The sequence below is a fragment of the Anoplolepis gracilipes genome, chromosome 12 (genome assembly GCF_047496725.1).
Source record: "Anoplolepis gracilipes chromosome 12, ASM4749672v1, whole genome shotgun sequence".
In the NCBI taxonomy this organism is placed as follows: Eukaryota; Metazoa; Arthropoda; class Insecta; order Hymenoptera; family Formicidae; genus Anoplolepis; species Anoplolepis gracilipes.
The window spans coordinates 7,977,920-7,996,354 of NC_132981.1; the positions used below are offsets into that span (position 1 = coordinate 7,977,920).

The window sequence follows — 18,435 nt, forward strand, 5'->3', positions numbered from 1 at the left end:
TATCCTTCAGACAAAATTGTCTTCCGAAGTGGCTTACAAATATATTTCAATAGAAACGTAATATTCCAGAGTCAGTTGTATTGGCTGTTCCTGAATCGTTCCTGGTTTGCTCGCCCTCTTTTTCTTCTCAAAGGGATTTGCTTCTACTTCTACGGACGTGTACGTATCATACATTCGTCATGTCTAAGCGACGAAGTAATATCGTTCCTACTTCTACGCGAGATCTCGTAAAACCGACGATACAAAGATATCGCAGACAACGCGAGCGTGTACATCGTCCGAAAAAATGTATGCATTTTTTTTCTCACATGGAAAATACTTGTCGAACAAACGTGAGTCTTCGATATGATCATATTGTACTGATATTTCGATTTCAATGGAAATTGGGTGCAGTTTTGCCTATAGACTTCATAAGTTTGGAGAATAAGAACTGATCTGTTACGAACGATAAATAAGTGCAATCTCATTTTGAATAAGAACCTTTTCGTGTAGACCTCAGAAAAGAAGAATAATCCGTTTTAATCCTTCGATACGTATTATAATTTACACTAAAGCACGATTAAGTTTTTATATCATTACAACGTGTAATTTGATAATTAATATTTAGTAACGATACAGAAAAAAGTTATAAAAAAAAAATAATGCGCCATTAATGGAGATATTTGAATTTTTTAATTAACATTACATTTTGCATTAATTTACATTACATTATCAATTCATATTCACGCGCGTGCTCAAATCTACATGCTGCAGTTATTCTATCGGAGTTATTTGCAAATCTAATACGTAGCCTATGTGCATAATATAAATTTTATATGTATGTTATTATTACGAAGAATGAAAAATATAATGTTTAACATACATGATTATTTCAGGCATTAAAAATATATTGTGCATACAAATTTAAATATAAATTTAATTACTTATAAGAAAGAGAGACATAATACTGTTTGGAAAGATAATATTGTATATACTATCCATAGGATTATTATGTTTGTCCGTTGAATTTCTTTGAAAAAGGTAACATATGCTTCGTACTTTATTTTCTCGTTTTACACCGCGACATATCCCAAGAGCAGACGCTCCGAAGGGTCGCGACAGCCCCGAACTTTTGTCAATATTGATCCCCCTCTCTTTACACGCGGGGGACGTACTTACGCGTTCGGCTAACGTATGTCTTCGATTTTTAGAAGCTTTAATGCGTTCCACAAACAGACGACCGTTCGAAAAGCTAACTACACTTTAGCCTCACCGTTCTCGATGCGTCCCATATGACTAATCATGTTTTAAATCACATTATGCGAGTCCACAAGCGCTCAATTTGCAAGTACAACATTCTGCAGTCTAAGCACGCTGGACATTTGAATCCGTTGACGGATTTAATCATACGTTTGCTCTGTAGAAAGTAAAGTAGAGTTAGTTAGTCTCTTTTGTAATACGCGTCGCAGCTGCATGTTCATGAGCATAATGTCGTTAGTTATCGACCGTCGTACATCGCGAATAAATTAAATTTTCATAAAGTATAGGACGCAGAAATTGATTTTTCACTGTCTCGCTCGTTCGCATTACCTACAACCTTTTGCGACCTCTGAGCCACCGGAGAGGTCTCGTATGTACGACGGGACGCAAGAAAAAGATTTCAACCTGCCGGTACCCATTTATCGGCGCGCTACTTTGCTTTAATTAATATGCGCTAACAACGTTAATTAATGCGGCATAGCCGCGACGGGCATGGCCAGGACGGAGGACGTGCCAGAAGGGACAAGGAATTCTCTCCTCTTCCGTCTGTCTATCCATCAAGAGCGGCTGCGCTGCTTGTGTCGCATTCAAACCGAGTTGGCGCCTTCCCCTGCCACCTTAACTTCGACATCAGAGGCTTCTGGAGCGATATTATCTGTAGGAAAGTGCTCGAGAATATTATACGTGCGTAGTGTACACACCCTATCGGGGCCAGCTACTTTAACCGTACTCGATGTTGGATGATAGAGAGGAGTGGGAGTAAAACGGGTTGAAGGGAGGGGAGTGAAGAGCAGGAAGGTGGAAGCATCCACTAGACGGTAGCGACTACTGCTAATCGAATTATCGATCCCTGTCCGCGTTCTCGAAGCGAATATTAGATTTTCCGCGAATTTTAATGTACGACGAAACCCAACAGGCAGACTTCTTTTCCTCTTTTGAAGAACGTCAATATAATAGTAAGCAAAAAGATTTATGTCAAAATAAATTCGCAGCGTCAGTATTACTTTAATGACAGTCATACATATATCTTCCTGCATCTACTTCTATTACAAAATAATTTTAAAATTAAAAAGTAATTATCTAAAATATTACATATCCACAAAAGAACACATATAGCGTTACTTAAGAATTTAGGCTTTAAAAAAAAAAACATATAAAACGATTATTTAAAATTATCGCAGTCTATTATTGTTTCTTTTTCATGTTAATTGATTATTTCAATATACGTACTGTGTGTTATTTCGTATTGATGAAGATCTGTTATTAAGCGGTATAATTTGATCGTGTAATTTCACAGCTTGATTATTGAAGGAGTGTTGTGTAATTTTATTCGTTTGATACGAATTTAATACCATTGCTTTTGGAAAACGTAGAAAATTGTAATACATACTCCCCTTTCGTGTTTGCAATAATATATTGAAAGGTTGTTATTGTAGATATTTTGACAGCTTTTTTTAATGTCAAACGCGCGCGACCAAGTCAATTCGCAATATATATGGCTGTTAAATAAAAAATATTTGAAAAATGTTACTTAAAAAAATTGTTATAATAAATCTGTCAACGCTTTTATAACGTACGACTCCACGCAACGCTAGAATAAAATTCCACGCACGCTGTTCATGTATTTCATGCTTTTTTATTATTTTAATGTTAAATTATTACTGTTATTATTATAGGTTAGTATATGTATATAATAATAACATTCTTACAGTACTTATCGTGAATTGTTACTTGGAGATAAAATTAAATTTATTATAAATTATTATTAAATTAAAAATTACGTATTGTTATTATTTAATTATTATTATGATTTGTTATTTATCATTATTATTATTTTTAATTATTTATTATTATTAAATGTATTATTTAATATTTTATTATTTATTTAAATAAAATCTTATTTATTTAATTTATTAAATTCATTTATTTTATTAATTCTAAAGTCTCGACTTTACTTTTTTTGCGACTATTTCCAATCGTAATTTATTCCTCTGTCATATTGCTTAGTAGACGTTTATTACAAGTGAGTGATTTCTTTTATCTTACATATGTCGAATCTAATTTTAAAAGCTCGATAGCGATACCGCAACGTATTTCTCTCTGAATGCGGAAGATTCCAACCGCATTCTACTTTCAGGTGTCCGCAGGTAAAGATGAATCGCAGGAACGCATGGGGGAAGGCACTTACGCGATGGATACATACATGAGACATCGCGTAAGCGTGTTCAAAGCACGTTCCTTTGCGCAGAAACCGCGTGCGGTCGGGCGGTAGGAACAGGGGCAAGTGGGAGGAGAGGGAGAGAGGAGGGGGATTGGGAAGAAAAGCAGGAACCTCGGAAAATGTCAGAGAAAAATTCCAATATGCCTCGAAATTCTGGCGGCCGTGCATGGAATGCATCTGAGCCCCTTGATTGTGCTTCGGTAGCATATTTTTCTCGTACTTCCGATATTGCACCGGCGAGTTTCCTCGCTTTATAACTGCGTGCGCCATTGAATCTCCGCTTTCCTCGATCCGTGCAAGGTGCGCCATGTGCGTCCACAAAGGACTACGGAACTTTTTCCCCGTTTGTACCCCTATATCAAGAGCAGTTTCCACTTTTCGTTTATTTATCATGATCGAATCCCAGATATTTATTTCATTTAGGTATTATATCGAATCTAACGAATCTGTCTTCCTTTATAAAATCTAACGATATTAAAAGTATAGTTGATTTTTTTATCTAAGTTGTAACTTGTATAAAACTTGAAAACATAGATTAAAATATCACATTTAAATAAACATTTCTATTTATATCACATCAATTACTAATATTAATATTACTCGTGCGTATAAACATTCCTACATATATAGTATATTAATGTAGCTTAAATAAACGATTTAAAATTACATAAACATATATTTTATACATATACATGTTCTCTTTTTAAATTTATAAATTATGTTACGAAATTTAAACTTTTCTTTTTCTAAATACATTTTAGCGATAATCTTGTATATATTTTTGGTTACAGGTGATGCCTCTTCCCCGTATAAACTTCTTGGCCATTTCATCGATACATTTGAACGAATCGTCAATACTAATAATGCCCATGTAAGAAATAATTATTGACAACATACCGATCATCCTTTATCCGTGATTCATTAACGTACTTGTTTCCTGTTTGTCATCCTGTGCTTAATTTTGCCGTGTATTTATAATCCATCCGATCGTGTGCACACTGAATTGAAATCGATTCGACATCTTATTAAATCGACGTTACTTGAAACAGTAAATGATTGTCTGCACACCACGAGGTGTCGGTAGAAAACCGTTTCACGGTACGAGCCACGTACCCACTCGGGTACGGTAGATCCTTGGCCGAAAACCAGCATCAAGATAAAGTCAGTGGGAGCTGTACCGCAGGATGCGCGGGAACGGGTGGTGCTGTTAGTGGTGGATAACAATTCGTTGGAGGAACCAGCGAGCGGCGAGAAAGGGGGCCACAAAAACGGCCCCCGAAAGGGCCCGCTGGATGGTCTAGCTTGCGAGCAACCATCGAGGAGACCTAGCCAGCGAGAGGGCGAGAATATCCGAAGGACCGAGAGGCAGAACTCCGATACCGTCTTGAGATCTTCAGATCTGGCCGCGGTGGACACCGGGCTGGGATCGATCGACGAACACATAGAACTCAATGAAAGGATCAGAAACAAGACAACAAAGCGGCCGCAAAGCCCCATAGTATCAACGATTGATAACGACGTCCCAATCTTGGTACACTACAAACGTCATCCGGAGGAACTCAACGGCGCAGCCTTGGAGCTACAATCGACCGGTATTAATTCCGACGCGCGCTCGAAGCGTTCGAGGAAGACGTTGGACGACGACAACGACGAGGAACAACCGACGAGGAGAATCTGCGCGGCGCATCGGCACAGAGTGTCCTGTCACGTAACACGCACCCACGCGGAACCACCTTGCCGAAGAGACGCGACCCGAAGGCCTTGTCGCGTTCATGATCGCCAACGGAACTACTCGAGAGGAAAATCGACGGAAAGACCAGAACACCGGCATCTGAGGTACCACGATCGAGAAAACGTCATCATTCGATTAGAACAAGACCCGATACTTCGTCCAGTTCGCATTCTCGGTTGTCCTCCCACGGAGGATCAGGAGATATCTTCCTTCCTGGAGCCAGCCGGGCCCAGTTACGTTTACCCGGGCATCAACGTGAGCCAATTCGTCAGTGGTGAACCGCCCTGCTTTGCTCAGCACAATCCGGACAATATTCTGCCCAAGAGCCGCGCCGGCAGTATCGCCAAACTCCTCGACGGGCCAAATCGCGCCGTGAAGGACATCAATCGCAAGGTCCTGGCGATGGCGCGAGCCATGACGCCCGCCTGGTCGCTACGTCTGCTCGGCGTCAGCTGCGGCTCCGTAGTCTGCGCCTGGGGACTTCTCCTAATATTATCCGTGCTCGGTGGTGGCGCCTCTCATGGCACCGGGATCGGTAGTTTCGGCCTCGGTAGTATGACGGATACGATAGACGATTTGAACGGAATCAGGTGTCCTTGGGCGTGCACGTGCGGCGGACAAGAGGTCGATTGCTCTCATCGCGGGCTGACGCAGATACCTGGTGACCTGGCGAGCTTGCTCATCGCGGAAAAACTGTAAGTAAATAAACACTGATTTCACTTTATAAATATACGATTGTATATTCTGAAAAAAAATTACGTAGTATGCATTAACGAGAAATAAACTCTGTTATATAATAATTTCATTTAAACACGCGTTGTCTAAATGGAAAAGACAACATTTTGATAACATTTGTTTCTTGAAACAAAAGCAATATCTAAACTGTATCTCAGTTATTTCATTACAATTACAATATTATACACAGTTGAAATGTCGGTAGTATAATTGCGAGAGTAAAGTTAACCGAAGGTCTGACTTGCGTAACTATAGTAATCTAGTTTCTCGAGAAATCATTAACAATTTCAACCATCCAATTAACGCCTCGTCTAAAAATTTCAAATGAGAGTTTCGTTTAACTTTTCGAAGAAATTAATTTAATTTAGAAATACGAAACAAGTGGCATTAACGCGCAAATTACGAAATATTACGCCATGATCCTAAAGCATATTCATACATAGCGCGCACGTGTTGCAGTTATGTAATTGACGTTTTTTTTAACATTCGTGTTTTTCAGTTTTTCGTTTTTGATATATGACGAGCTAGCATAGCGCGACAGATATTTTCAGTTTATTTATAAATCAACCGGAATCTAGACTCGTTTTTTTGCTCTCTCTCTCTCGAAAGAGACTGTCTCGAAATATCGTCGATCAAATAATCGATACGGCGATAAAAATCGACTTGCCTGTGTAGATAGGTCGTAGCGTTCGTTTCGTTATTCACAGTCCATTCCTTCAGGAAACAATCCACATCATCTTTTTTTTTTAAACCAACCGCTGCATAACATGAACGTTGGTTGCTGTCGCGACTCGATAAGTTTCTTCCGTTCATGTATTTGTGCACGTATTTAATTGAAGCAAACGAAGCTTAACGAAAGTTGAATGCCCCAAAAAAATTCAACGCCGGAGCTATTTCGAATGTCATGATATTTGCATATTTTTATTGGATCGAGATGCCGAAATAACGATCGTTTAACAACCGTCCGTTCTTGTTGCCAGTTAGGACAGAAGGTAATGCAATAAAAACGGGAAGGCAACGCGCTATAATATACATTACAGTCGGCAATAGAAGGAGATATAAAGAATGCTTTACGTTTTCCCGGAGAATTCTCCGAGATATTGCAGTGCTCGCTTTTTACCAATAATACTGTCTCGAATATCACAGTACTGCGCACATTCGCACATTGCGCGCAATAATGTTTCGGTATATTGATTTGGCACAAAATATCCCGATTTTCGGGTAAGCGATATTGTCAAGAGTCATAGAATGGACATGCTTTGTTTCTGCTTTACGCAATCTGCGCAATTCAAATAAAAGCACCGACATTTATTGAAATGATATATTAACTCTTTATCGGATCTTTATTTACCGATGCAATATTGCACACAATTTGCGAGAAACGCTATTTACTTTTTTTCATATTGTATATTTTCATTGAGATATTACAATGTCATGATCATTATTAAATCAATATTAAATAAGGTAATAATAAAACCTGGGTAAATATTTAATTAACGCAATATGAATTTTGTGTGTTTGCCTCTACATAGATATTTAAAATCAGTCGCATAGACTAATCAAGAGAGTTATAAAAAGTACGTTGCGCCCTTTATTATTATATATATTTTGTTTTTTCGAGAGAGTGGTCAATCTCGAAATCATATTTTGATAAATCCGTGCGTGATATTCAATGTAAATACATTAACGGCTTTTGATTAGCATATGATTAATATGCCGTAGACGAACGGGAGAAATACCAGGAATAATTAAATCCTCGAAATACATTGACGCGCGGTAACTCATCGTGGATGCGGTTGCACGAAGAACCTATCATGAAAATACCATTGACTCGAAACACGACACGGCTGCCGAATCGACGCGACGGACGACGTCTTTTTACGCGAGATTACGGGCGTCTAATGTTGGCGCGGGCCACGAAATTCATTATGTCTTGTAAGCACGGACCGCTCGTATCTCAAAGAATATGCGCGTGCGTGTCCTGCCTGCAAATTAAATTTACAACATCAAATCGAGTATGGCGACTATGGCACATCGCGTTAAAATGTCTGTACGATATTGATGTGAAATATTAACGCGCTTTTTTTTTATTCATAGAGCGGACAACGGTCATGGATATAAACGTAGACGCAAAATACGTGCGTATTTTGAAATTTGCTGAAACCGTCGGATCGATATCGATATAATTGACACAAAATATATATTTGACGCAGATGTAGATACGTCGCCCGTTTTATATTTTCCGCGGATAATTTTTATAATTCTCTGCAACATATTCAAAACATTGACAATACGAATACCTAAACACTGATACAATACGTTATAATTTAATTAAAAAAAAAAAAAAAAAAAAAAAAAAAAAACAAAAATAAGAATACATAAGATATGTAAATCGCATCGAAGGAAGTTATGTAGCCTTGCTCTAGCTTGCATTATCACATTTAAACCACTATCGAGAATGCATGATATCGGTACTTACGATCGATGCCAGAGCGAGCGCTCGAAATGAGATTAATGACTGCAGTCAATATGCTTGCTTGAAAGTGACGTGATTGATAGCAAGCATGTATAAAGTAAGACTACGAATACGGCGAATGAAAAGATTCGAGAGACGGGCGGTGAACGGAAATACCACGACGTAAAAGTAACGCTATTTATTTAAAAATTTTTTTCTAAAACTTTTAACATCCAACAATTTTTATTACTCACATATATATTTTATTAAATTTGTATTTTTTACTTACATTTAAATATTTATTAACGTAATAACGCAAGATAATTAAAATATCATTTTACCTATATAAGGATTTTTAGATTATATATATATATATATATATATTATCGAATTTTTTAAACACATTTTCTTTGTTTACCATATCAATGTATGTTTTCAATTCGCGTTAATCAATGAAGCTATAATAAACGTCGGCACACACATAAAGTTATCAACAGGAGACGGGCGATATAGATGAACCACTTTGATCTACTATCCAACTGAGAATCACTGTTTATACCTGTTCACCCACAGCGAGTCGATCTTTGGGATAATTAGGGACCCAAGGCAACTAGATTTCCCTCTTCATAGCTAACTCTATCTAAATCCGTAGCCTGCAGATGGCTAAACGCTCTCGTGTTATACATGAGTATACATTGATTGGTGTCACTACCAGCCATAGCTTGCTATCAGTAGTTCGAATGAATCTCTGGGGACGCTTCTAAGCTACGATGTACACGACCTAACACACTTGTAAAAGATCCTGAGTATATATCGATGTATCACGCATAAATATATTCAATATCGTATGTGGCGAATTAAATTATTATCTTAATATCGTGTCGAGTTTATAATTATGTTACACGTTAACAGGATTTTCTATAATAATGACACGTTATTATGGTGATATAATGATCACGTCATTAATGAAATTTATCAATTGATATCAATCGGTTGCATATCATTCTGGAAACAAAGAATATATTCTAGTATTAAATTAAGAATTATTCTTTTTGCATGATATATTTTTCAATTTGTATTATGCTGCTAAATATTTTCCATTTTAATATTGAATATATAATTTTCACAATTTTAATTTAAGGAGAATATTAATAAAATATTGATAAAATAATACAAAATTTTTACAGCAATATTCTTTATTTCAATTTTATTATTATTTATGAATACTGATAAATCTAAACTTTGGTTTATCGTCTATAATTTTTATCGGTTCCCCATTTTTCGATGAACTAACGTGTTGACGGTTAACATAGTATATTCTTTCTCGCATCGAAGCGATCATTGAGAAATTCACAAATACATGAGGGCTCGAGGTCGACGCCGCAGCTTCCGGCAGCGTTCTGCTTCCACGAGTGGAGCACACTGTTGTATAATAGTCGTACGTCTACGATATCGCCTGCACTTATGATTTTTCGATTAAGCTACGTAAACAGAGTATACGGTAAGCTAAACATCTGCCAGCGCGGGCCGAGTGTTTGGGCAAGGCACCGATACGTTCCGCCAACTAACATTCAACGAACTGACGTCCGTAAAGTAACGTCCTACATCCAGTTACGACTTGTAGCTACCGCACTACGATGCAGTAAATATTAGGATCGACACGTGTGGCAGCCATTTTGTTGATTCACCACCGTACCCGATATTTACGTTTTCCAACCGCTCGCGAGCCAGATTTTACCGACTATCTTCATGTTCGCTCGCAAATACATGTTAGCGTTTCGGGCGCTTCGTTATTTGCACGATCGCGGAAAATATTGTCAAGTACCTCGCAATTTTGTATGTGTCAATTACGAATTTGGAGTGGAGCTGCTGATTACATTATCGACGAATATCTCACGTTTCCATTATTTTCAGATTAATTCAAAAATCTATAACGATCCAAAGATATCCTAATATTATATTACATCATAATACTTGCATATATGTTATTGAAATCTATATAACTTTGAAAAGATATAATAAAGCTTATGTGCCATAAGTTTCAACTGAAAAGCGATTTTTCATGATTTCCCTTAATTTCATAATAAAATAATTGAAAAATCTATCGTTTTTATAATATAACCGTTGCAAAGTTTATGAAACATATTACATTACATTACAGCTACGCGGATAATTCATTCGAGATATTTTTATGTAATTCTGCAAAATCAGAAAGTTTTATTTTCTTGTGACATTTTCGGGTCAAAATAATAAAATTATGTTTCTACATTATTTTAGTCTCTGAACTTTCAAATGTAAGAAAACGGTGGAAGTTCATGAAACGAAAGGTGGTACGCATTTTGACTTAATTAAGAAATTCCGAGCGTGTATTTTTTTTAGTCCACTCGCGTACTGCTGGCGAATATTAATGCCAATGACCTTCGTGACGATCAATGATTTTAATTAGAATTTTTTTACGTGCAATCCCATTTTTCGCGACGTGTGAAATCGGGTAAGATATGTAGCTGGTTCCCTTCAAATTCCTCGAGTGCAATGCAGTGATCCGCATAGTTGCTCGCGCGGCGTGAAACTACCATGTTCGCTTTACGCGTTACGCGAAATGGGAAATGTGAGAAAGTGATATACATGGCGTCTCGATAATACTGCAGTGCGGTATGATAATATATTGTAGTTAAATTAAAGTCGAAACGAAATCAATTGGCTCTTGAAAATTTTTCTTAACGTAAACTATTATTATTAATATTATATACGTAATTTTTCTCTTGTAAAACTTTAAAGCTTTTTAAAATTTATGCAATCAGAATAATCGTGTAAATCGTTCGATCTACATTATATACGTACATAAAAATATTAATAATACATTAGGTACTTATTACTAACATGATTTCGTGTCGTGATCAATTTTATCGGTAAACTTAAACAACTCAATTTCGGCGACTTTCAACGAATGCGAAATAACATTCTCGAGACATTCTCAAGAGGTTGCGGAAATGCGGTAGAATCGTCAGATACGTAACTCTGTACTTTATAACGTCGCTGTGCTACGAAAGTTACGACGATGAGATCACGTCGCGTCGAGGGTTACACAAATATTTTCATTTTGACGTTCGCGCGTTGCGACTTTAGGACCTATCCACCGTATGAAAGAGAGACAGAGAGCAAAAGATCGCTCACAAAATCGTTTATAAACGCCCGGCAATTTTGAAGCGAAGCGCCGTCTACGGAAAACGCAGTTGGCGGTTTCCATCACACAGTCATTTGGGTTGGCTCACCGACATCGCACATAATAGGTACGCCATGGTATATGGTGAGAGCGTGTAGGGGGATGGTAGGGGCTGCGGCGTTTTGCTGCCGCAGTACCGGCGGTAGACGATGCGACGCGGCGCGAGGGGAGTTAACGCGAATATTTTACGGCACCTTCGGGCGAATCCCTCACGTACTTTAATTTAGACTCATACGCGAAAAAAGTGGAGTCGGCCGACACATACATCGGACACATGCATCCTTAGATCCACGAAATATAAAATGCAATAACGTTCCGCCAAGTTCGCCGGGATGAGCAGACCAACTTTAAGCGAGGCGAAGTGTTAAAAGCACGCTACCGAGATTCCGGCTGAATATTTATGTAAATGCGGACGAAAGATTTCCCACGGAGTGTGAATTTTCTTTTTAATTCATGTAGAGACTGTTGATTTAGTTCAAACAATGCTACTTCTGACGGAAATGATGTCAATAATAAGTGGCACATTTAAAGGGAAAGACGCATCATCTTTTATTTGGACGCATGCAGTTTGTTACGTATAATAATCTATATTCTATATAATAAATTTTTCGAATTAACGTCGTATTATTGATTAATTTTATATTTATAGAAAGGAATTCATCAATTATTGGAAATATTAATTCTATGAATTATTTCAGCACGTTCGAACAAATAGTGGCTTCTCGTAGACTGTTGGTCGTTCATTCTTTTCACGACATTAACTTTCTTCAAGTTTATCGAAACTCTCAAAAACTCTGAAGGATTTTCAAAACTTTAACAACTTTTCAAAACTTGCAAACTATCTTCGAGATATTTCAAGACCTTGAAATTTTTGAAAAATACTTCTAGTATTTTACACTTTCTAGTTTTATTTCACAAATTGGATATGATCGATATTTTATTACTTCGATTAATTAACTGACGAGACACACGGTTTTCCAAAATACGTCAAGTCGACGAATGTTAGCGAAGCCATGCCTAGTTGTCAGAGTCTGTCAACATTATAATTAATCCGACCATTGATAATTAACTCAATGATAAACGAGGTGTCGGCGAAATGATTTGTATGATTATTTATAATGACACACCAATCTGTCGTACGTAACGCGCTTTTGTTAGTATACGTATCAGGAAAACAATTAATCATCACTCCAACAACAATTACAGACGATTACAGTGTGCATCGATCGAGATATATTGTAATTAGTATACCAACGATGCCTTGCTGCGGGTACAGTATCAGTAAAAAGTATATGCCGATTCCCGTGTTGAATACGTAATAAGAGTTTGAATTGGAAACCATGAATTTATAAATTACTATTCTAATTACTAGTTTCTCGCGTTTAAAAAAAAGCGCGGTAAAAAAAAGTTAAGTAGTTTACATAGAAAGTATTTATTTAATTAGCAATTTCATATTTCTCAATTAATTTATTATTCTTGAACAAATATAATTTTTATGTTTAATAGACATAGTCATGTGTATGTAAAATCATATATGAACATTATGGTTGTATTGGTTAATGACACATTTATATGCAACTTCTCACGTTCTTTTTCATTATTGTCCACATATATATATATATATATATATATACATATACATATATATAGAAGAGTGCACTTTCTATCGAAACCCGCGAAACTTCCATTAGACGTTGTGCAGCTTCTATCGGAATTCAGGAAGGGTGTCGATATGTCTGGGCGTAACGATTTTCTACCTGGTTCTGCTCGATCCATTCTGACAGCGGAATTAATGGCTTTCCCGGACGTGAAAGTGCGCAGGTCAAACAAAGAATTATTTGGGAAAGGGTTGGTTGCATTTTTTCACGTTGTCGGATCTTGCACACACCTTCGACTTTCCATCAGATATTGTCCCGTTGGCCACCCTCGCGGTGAAAAATTGCGGCTATCTATTTTCAGATCAAGTGGAGAGGCTACGGAAATTACATTTTTATTGCATTTTATTGCGTTGTTCGGAAGTGTATAGCACTATTTCCGATAGTATATTACATGTGTGCCCATGCCAGTTGCAATCGAGCTCTTGTCGCTTGAAATAATTCAAATGCCTGTTACATCTGTTCTTCGTAAGTTCAGCATTACATTTTCATTTGCAAAATGGTAGTCTTTAACTTATTTATATAACACTTTATTGATACAATATAATATAAAACAATAAAAAAAATATTAAGATTGTAAATAATTAATGTAATTTTTTCAAAATCACTCGCTCTTTGCTAAAACCTTTTTATTATTTTACTACGTCTAATTATTTGGCAAATAGTAAAAGAATGAATTTGCTCATAACATTATTCTTTTATTACCTTTCCATGCAATTTGTACCCGCGCGTTAAATATTTAAAACGAAATAGTACAAGACATTTTTGCGGCAATATGTGGTAAAGGGATGAGCGATCAATTTAACGCAAAAATTAATGGTTTTATCCAACAAGAAGGCGTGTAGGTCAAGCAATGAATTACTCGTGAAAGGAGTCGCCGCATTTTTTCACGTTTCACGATCTCCTTCTCCATTTCCGACATAATAGCATCCCTGCTGAGCGGTTTCGAACACGGATACTCCTTGGGTCGGTTACGTGTTGGTATTATTATAGTATTCGCGGTTGCGGTAAGTTTTGGAGGAGCGGCTTTTTGAATTAATTATCACATACAGGATAGATGCAGTCGCGTGGCACGTGACCACGCATTGACGGTCGACATTCTCGAATTTGTAGAATATTGTATTCGTCCCGCGTTCAATGCTACATGTATGCACGGGCACGTCTCCAAAATTCGATGGCTGCCGCAAACTCCACATCTGTCTTCCGTTCTACGGAATGCTTTGCAAGTTCACAATCTGTATACCTAGTATGTGCATCCCGAGAAACTTTGAAAGTAACTATACTTCTGCGATGAATTGATATAATACAATAACAAACTCCAGAAAAGAGAAAGAAAAAAAAAATATTTCTTAAAAGAAAATATATTCTGTTTAATAAAAAAATTCAGGCGTAGTATATAAAAAGGAAGGGTTATTTTTTTATATACATCCAATATCATGATATATCATGAGCACTAATATTTAAGAAGGGTATATTATAAAATTTTGATATCTATAAGTATTGAATATTTTATGAAAAATAAAACTTTTAATTTAACGTAAATCAATTATATAATACTTAACGAATATTCATAAGAATGACAATAACAAATTTCATCGTCGCTCTAATTAAATCGCTTTTAAGGGGAGACTCGACCATTAAAGCTCGCCGATCGTCATCACGAGAGATTATCTTCGAAAAGTAATATAATAAAGAATGGATGCAACCGCGATCGCTTTACGCCAATGATGAAGACTTTCACCGCAGTCTGCACCAGATTGTCGATAAATCAGAATTAAGGCTTAGACATCTTATACGGTCGATTTAACCAAACGACGTTGATCTGAGCATAGGGTCTCCGTTGTCAATAGATAAATCTCCGTTTAGACGCCGCCCATTGTCGGCGGATTATGCGCCCATAGTTGATTCCGACTGGCTTCCATAGACCTAAACGGAGGTCTCGCTGAGATCGGAAGATTTCGAATTTTCAATCGGAGAACCTGTTGAAGGGTGAAGCGACGATTCTGAAGTGGACGGTTTTGTGGGATTATCAGACGAGCGATTCGAAGATAACTCTAATGATGGCTGATATATTTTATCTTATTGAAAAGATTATTTCTTTATATCCTCATGCTTATGCTTTTGTTCCTCGTACTGATTTTTCGCATTGATCGAGTAGTTCTGTGAATATCGACAATGCCCAACGCTTTGTAACATAGATCAGTAAAAAATAGGGTCTAGTAAATTAGCAAAAAACATCATCCAATTATTGTAAATTATACTCAAAATCTGGAAATAATTATGATCAAAAATCTTTCATTATCATGTGCTTAAGCGATAGCAAATTTGTACCAAAAAAGTTTGAAAATTTGAAAATAGAAGTAGAAGAGACTATAAGCGTTTTATCAATTCTTTAAAGAATGAATTAATCGCAATATGTGTTAAATGCAAATATTAATTAATTGTGATATGCCACAGTTGGTCACTAAATTAAAATTTTTCTAATAAAAAAAGATAAGTAAGAGCACGCAATTAAACAAGCATTATGTGTAATGACTTCTTGGAAAGAATTTTAATTCTCATGACAACGTTTATCTCGCACATTCGTTTAATATGGCAATCCGACCGTCAGGAGAGGACTCGCCTCTTCAGACGCGCTCTCGTGTACTTCTGCTCTCTTAATTTTCGTGCCCACCGCATGGAATCCTTGATGTTCCCCGGGGTACTCGACAAACGAATTTTTCGAGGAATGTCTGTAATCTCGGCGATATGTTGGCAGACACCGCGAATATAAATAACAGCCAGCGGGATAGCGTACGACACGCCGCGTTTTCACCGCGAAACACGCCCTTGAATTTTTGGATCGTGTCCTCTGCCCCGGCAAGCGAAATTCTATCACGCCTGTCTCGAGAAACATGAATCACGTGGCATATGTAAATGAAAAGGTGCGCGCGCGTGTAGGGGGGAGGATGGAGGCTACCTTCAAAAGGTCGTAAGTACCGCGACTACGAATGAAAGAGCGACCGAGGGAAGAAGAGAGGTAAAGGAGTGTGCTTGGTGTGTTGTACGCGGTCTGTCGGGAATTCTTTTTCTACAGGACGACCACGCAAGTGTGGCGAAAACGTTGTTGCGGCTGCCTCGGTCGCCGAAATTTATTACAACGTCACGTTACAAGCTCACTCGAGGGAAAAAGAGGAAGAGAGGGAAAACGTAACTTATACAGAGACACGCTTGCGTTGCTTTTTGCGCGTGAATTCCACTACGCGTGACAGCGTATTTCAAGTACGGCTTCGCTCGCTCTTCGTCCGACTTGCTCTACAATTTTGCGTTGGACAGATGAAGAGAACGAAATTGTTCGAGGAAAAAAATAAAATATCACTAAATATCGGATATTTGCATATGCTAGTCGCGCGCTTTTTCGCGATATGGGCGGTTACATGAAGCGAGCGCCAGCGAGCGCGAATCGTAACATATATCTTTGTTTTTTCCGATGTGATCCTTTTTAAAATTTTTCCCCTACCCTCGTGGTCCGTATCCTTGCCTTTTCAAGTCCGGTAGCATTAACATTTATATTGCTCCGCTTCCCGCTTTCTCTGATCCCGATCCACATTTTTCGGACAATGCCGACCGCCCGTCGGGAGCTCGGAGCGATTCCACGCTCCACGATCCTGAGAACCTTTTATTATTCTCGTGGATCGTGCCGAGAGTCACGACGAGCACACCTGGGGGGATCATCGTGCGAATTTCGTCAAGTTGACAATCGTGTATCCCGGTAGTCGATACTATGAAACTCGTGTTACCGCGCCATGGGGACTAAGGGAGGAATACACATACGCACAACACATACGTTCCGTAATTACTTTGATTTTTATATTGAGTTAATTGCATACATCGATCGCGTCCTTACAACATGTATTGATCACTGAACATGTGTTCACCGACGAGATGTTAATTATGGATGCAATGCTTTCCGTTACATCAGCTGCATAACAAGTATTTAAATAGTAATATTGTACTTACGGGATATATTATCACCAGAGAATATGAATGTTGATCTTGAATAAATATAACAATATCGATGCAATGACGTTTGTAAATGGTGGTAATCGCGACGGCTCGTCGGCAATTACAAATTATAAGAGAAACAAGAATTTTTTACATTATTTTTCTTTCTCGATGAAATAAATAACATATGTATGTGCTGTGAGTATAAACGTGATTAAAATCAAGCAACATGATGACATTCGTTTCCTCCAGATCCAAAGACAATTTCAATCAACAACATCTCCGTGCGCTCGTAAGCGCTAAACGCGTTGAAAGCCTAAACGCGAGTGCCGAAACTTTGGCGTCGAGCGGAAAGAAGATTTATGCCAGGCAGTGGCGAGAAAGAAAAAAAATAAGTATATGCACGCGAAGGGTAAGCCGAAGAATCAAAAGGGGCCCAAAAGGAAAGGAAGATGTACAGAAGGCGGATGGGGGAAGAACGCGAGAACTGAAAGCGAACAGGACAGGAGGAAGGGGACACGATGATGGAGGACCGAAGGGAAGTGGGTCGGCCAAGAAAAGATGAGCAAACAAAATTCATTCGTATATCTCTGGCGTCTGTCAAAACAAGTGACGGTGCTTCGTTGGAGATCTTTTTGGTCACCACCTAACCGTCACCTGGTCGTCACCGCGTGCCGAGACGTTTCATAATACGCGGTCGATACGTCACAATTAACTGAATCATCGAAAGTGATTGATCGAAGGATCGGTTAAACGCGAGGAGGGCACTTTAAAGTGCCAGATATTAAATTTATTTGTAAAAAAAAAGAGCGTATTGATATTAAGAAGGAAAGAGAATCTGACGTATGATTGATATACATCCCCCCCGCTGACAACGAACTATTCGTTCGTCGACTTCTTAAGGTCAACTTAATGATTATTAATGTATTTCTTATGCGAGAGGTGTAGAACTCATTCCTGGCTATGTTATTATGTCGTTACTTGACATAAGAAACACGTTGAACGGTACGCATTCAATTGCACGTCGCATTACCATACGTTTGTATCGCGGGCTATCTTCACATGATCTTTTATCAAACAGCATATTTTTTATAATCGATGTGTCATGTATAATACGAGCGTCGCGATAACGCGTTTTTGATCTCACCGCGTAAAAGCCTTGATGCTAATCGGCCGTGTCGAACGTCTTCC

The 18,435-nt window shown here is 37.9% G+C and overlaps 1 protein-coding gene across 2 annotated transcripts in view; it reads left to right on the forward strand.

Moving 5' to 3' along the window:
• Positions 1-4,549: 4,549 nt before the first annotated feature.
• The window catches only part of Sli (slit guidance ligand), a 321,101-nt gene continuing 307,215 nt past the window's right edge, over positions 4,550-18,435 (forward strand). For both annotated transcript variants that reach the window (XM_072903586.1, XM_072903587.1), the window contains exon 1: positions 4,550-5,887. In XM_072903586.1, coding sequence (XP_072759687.1) covers positions 5,595-5,887 — 293 coding nt within the window. In that variant the 5' untranslated portion in view covers positions 4,550-5,594. The remainder of the gene's footprint in view (positions 5,888-18,435) is intronic.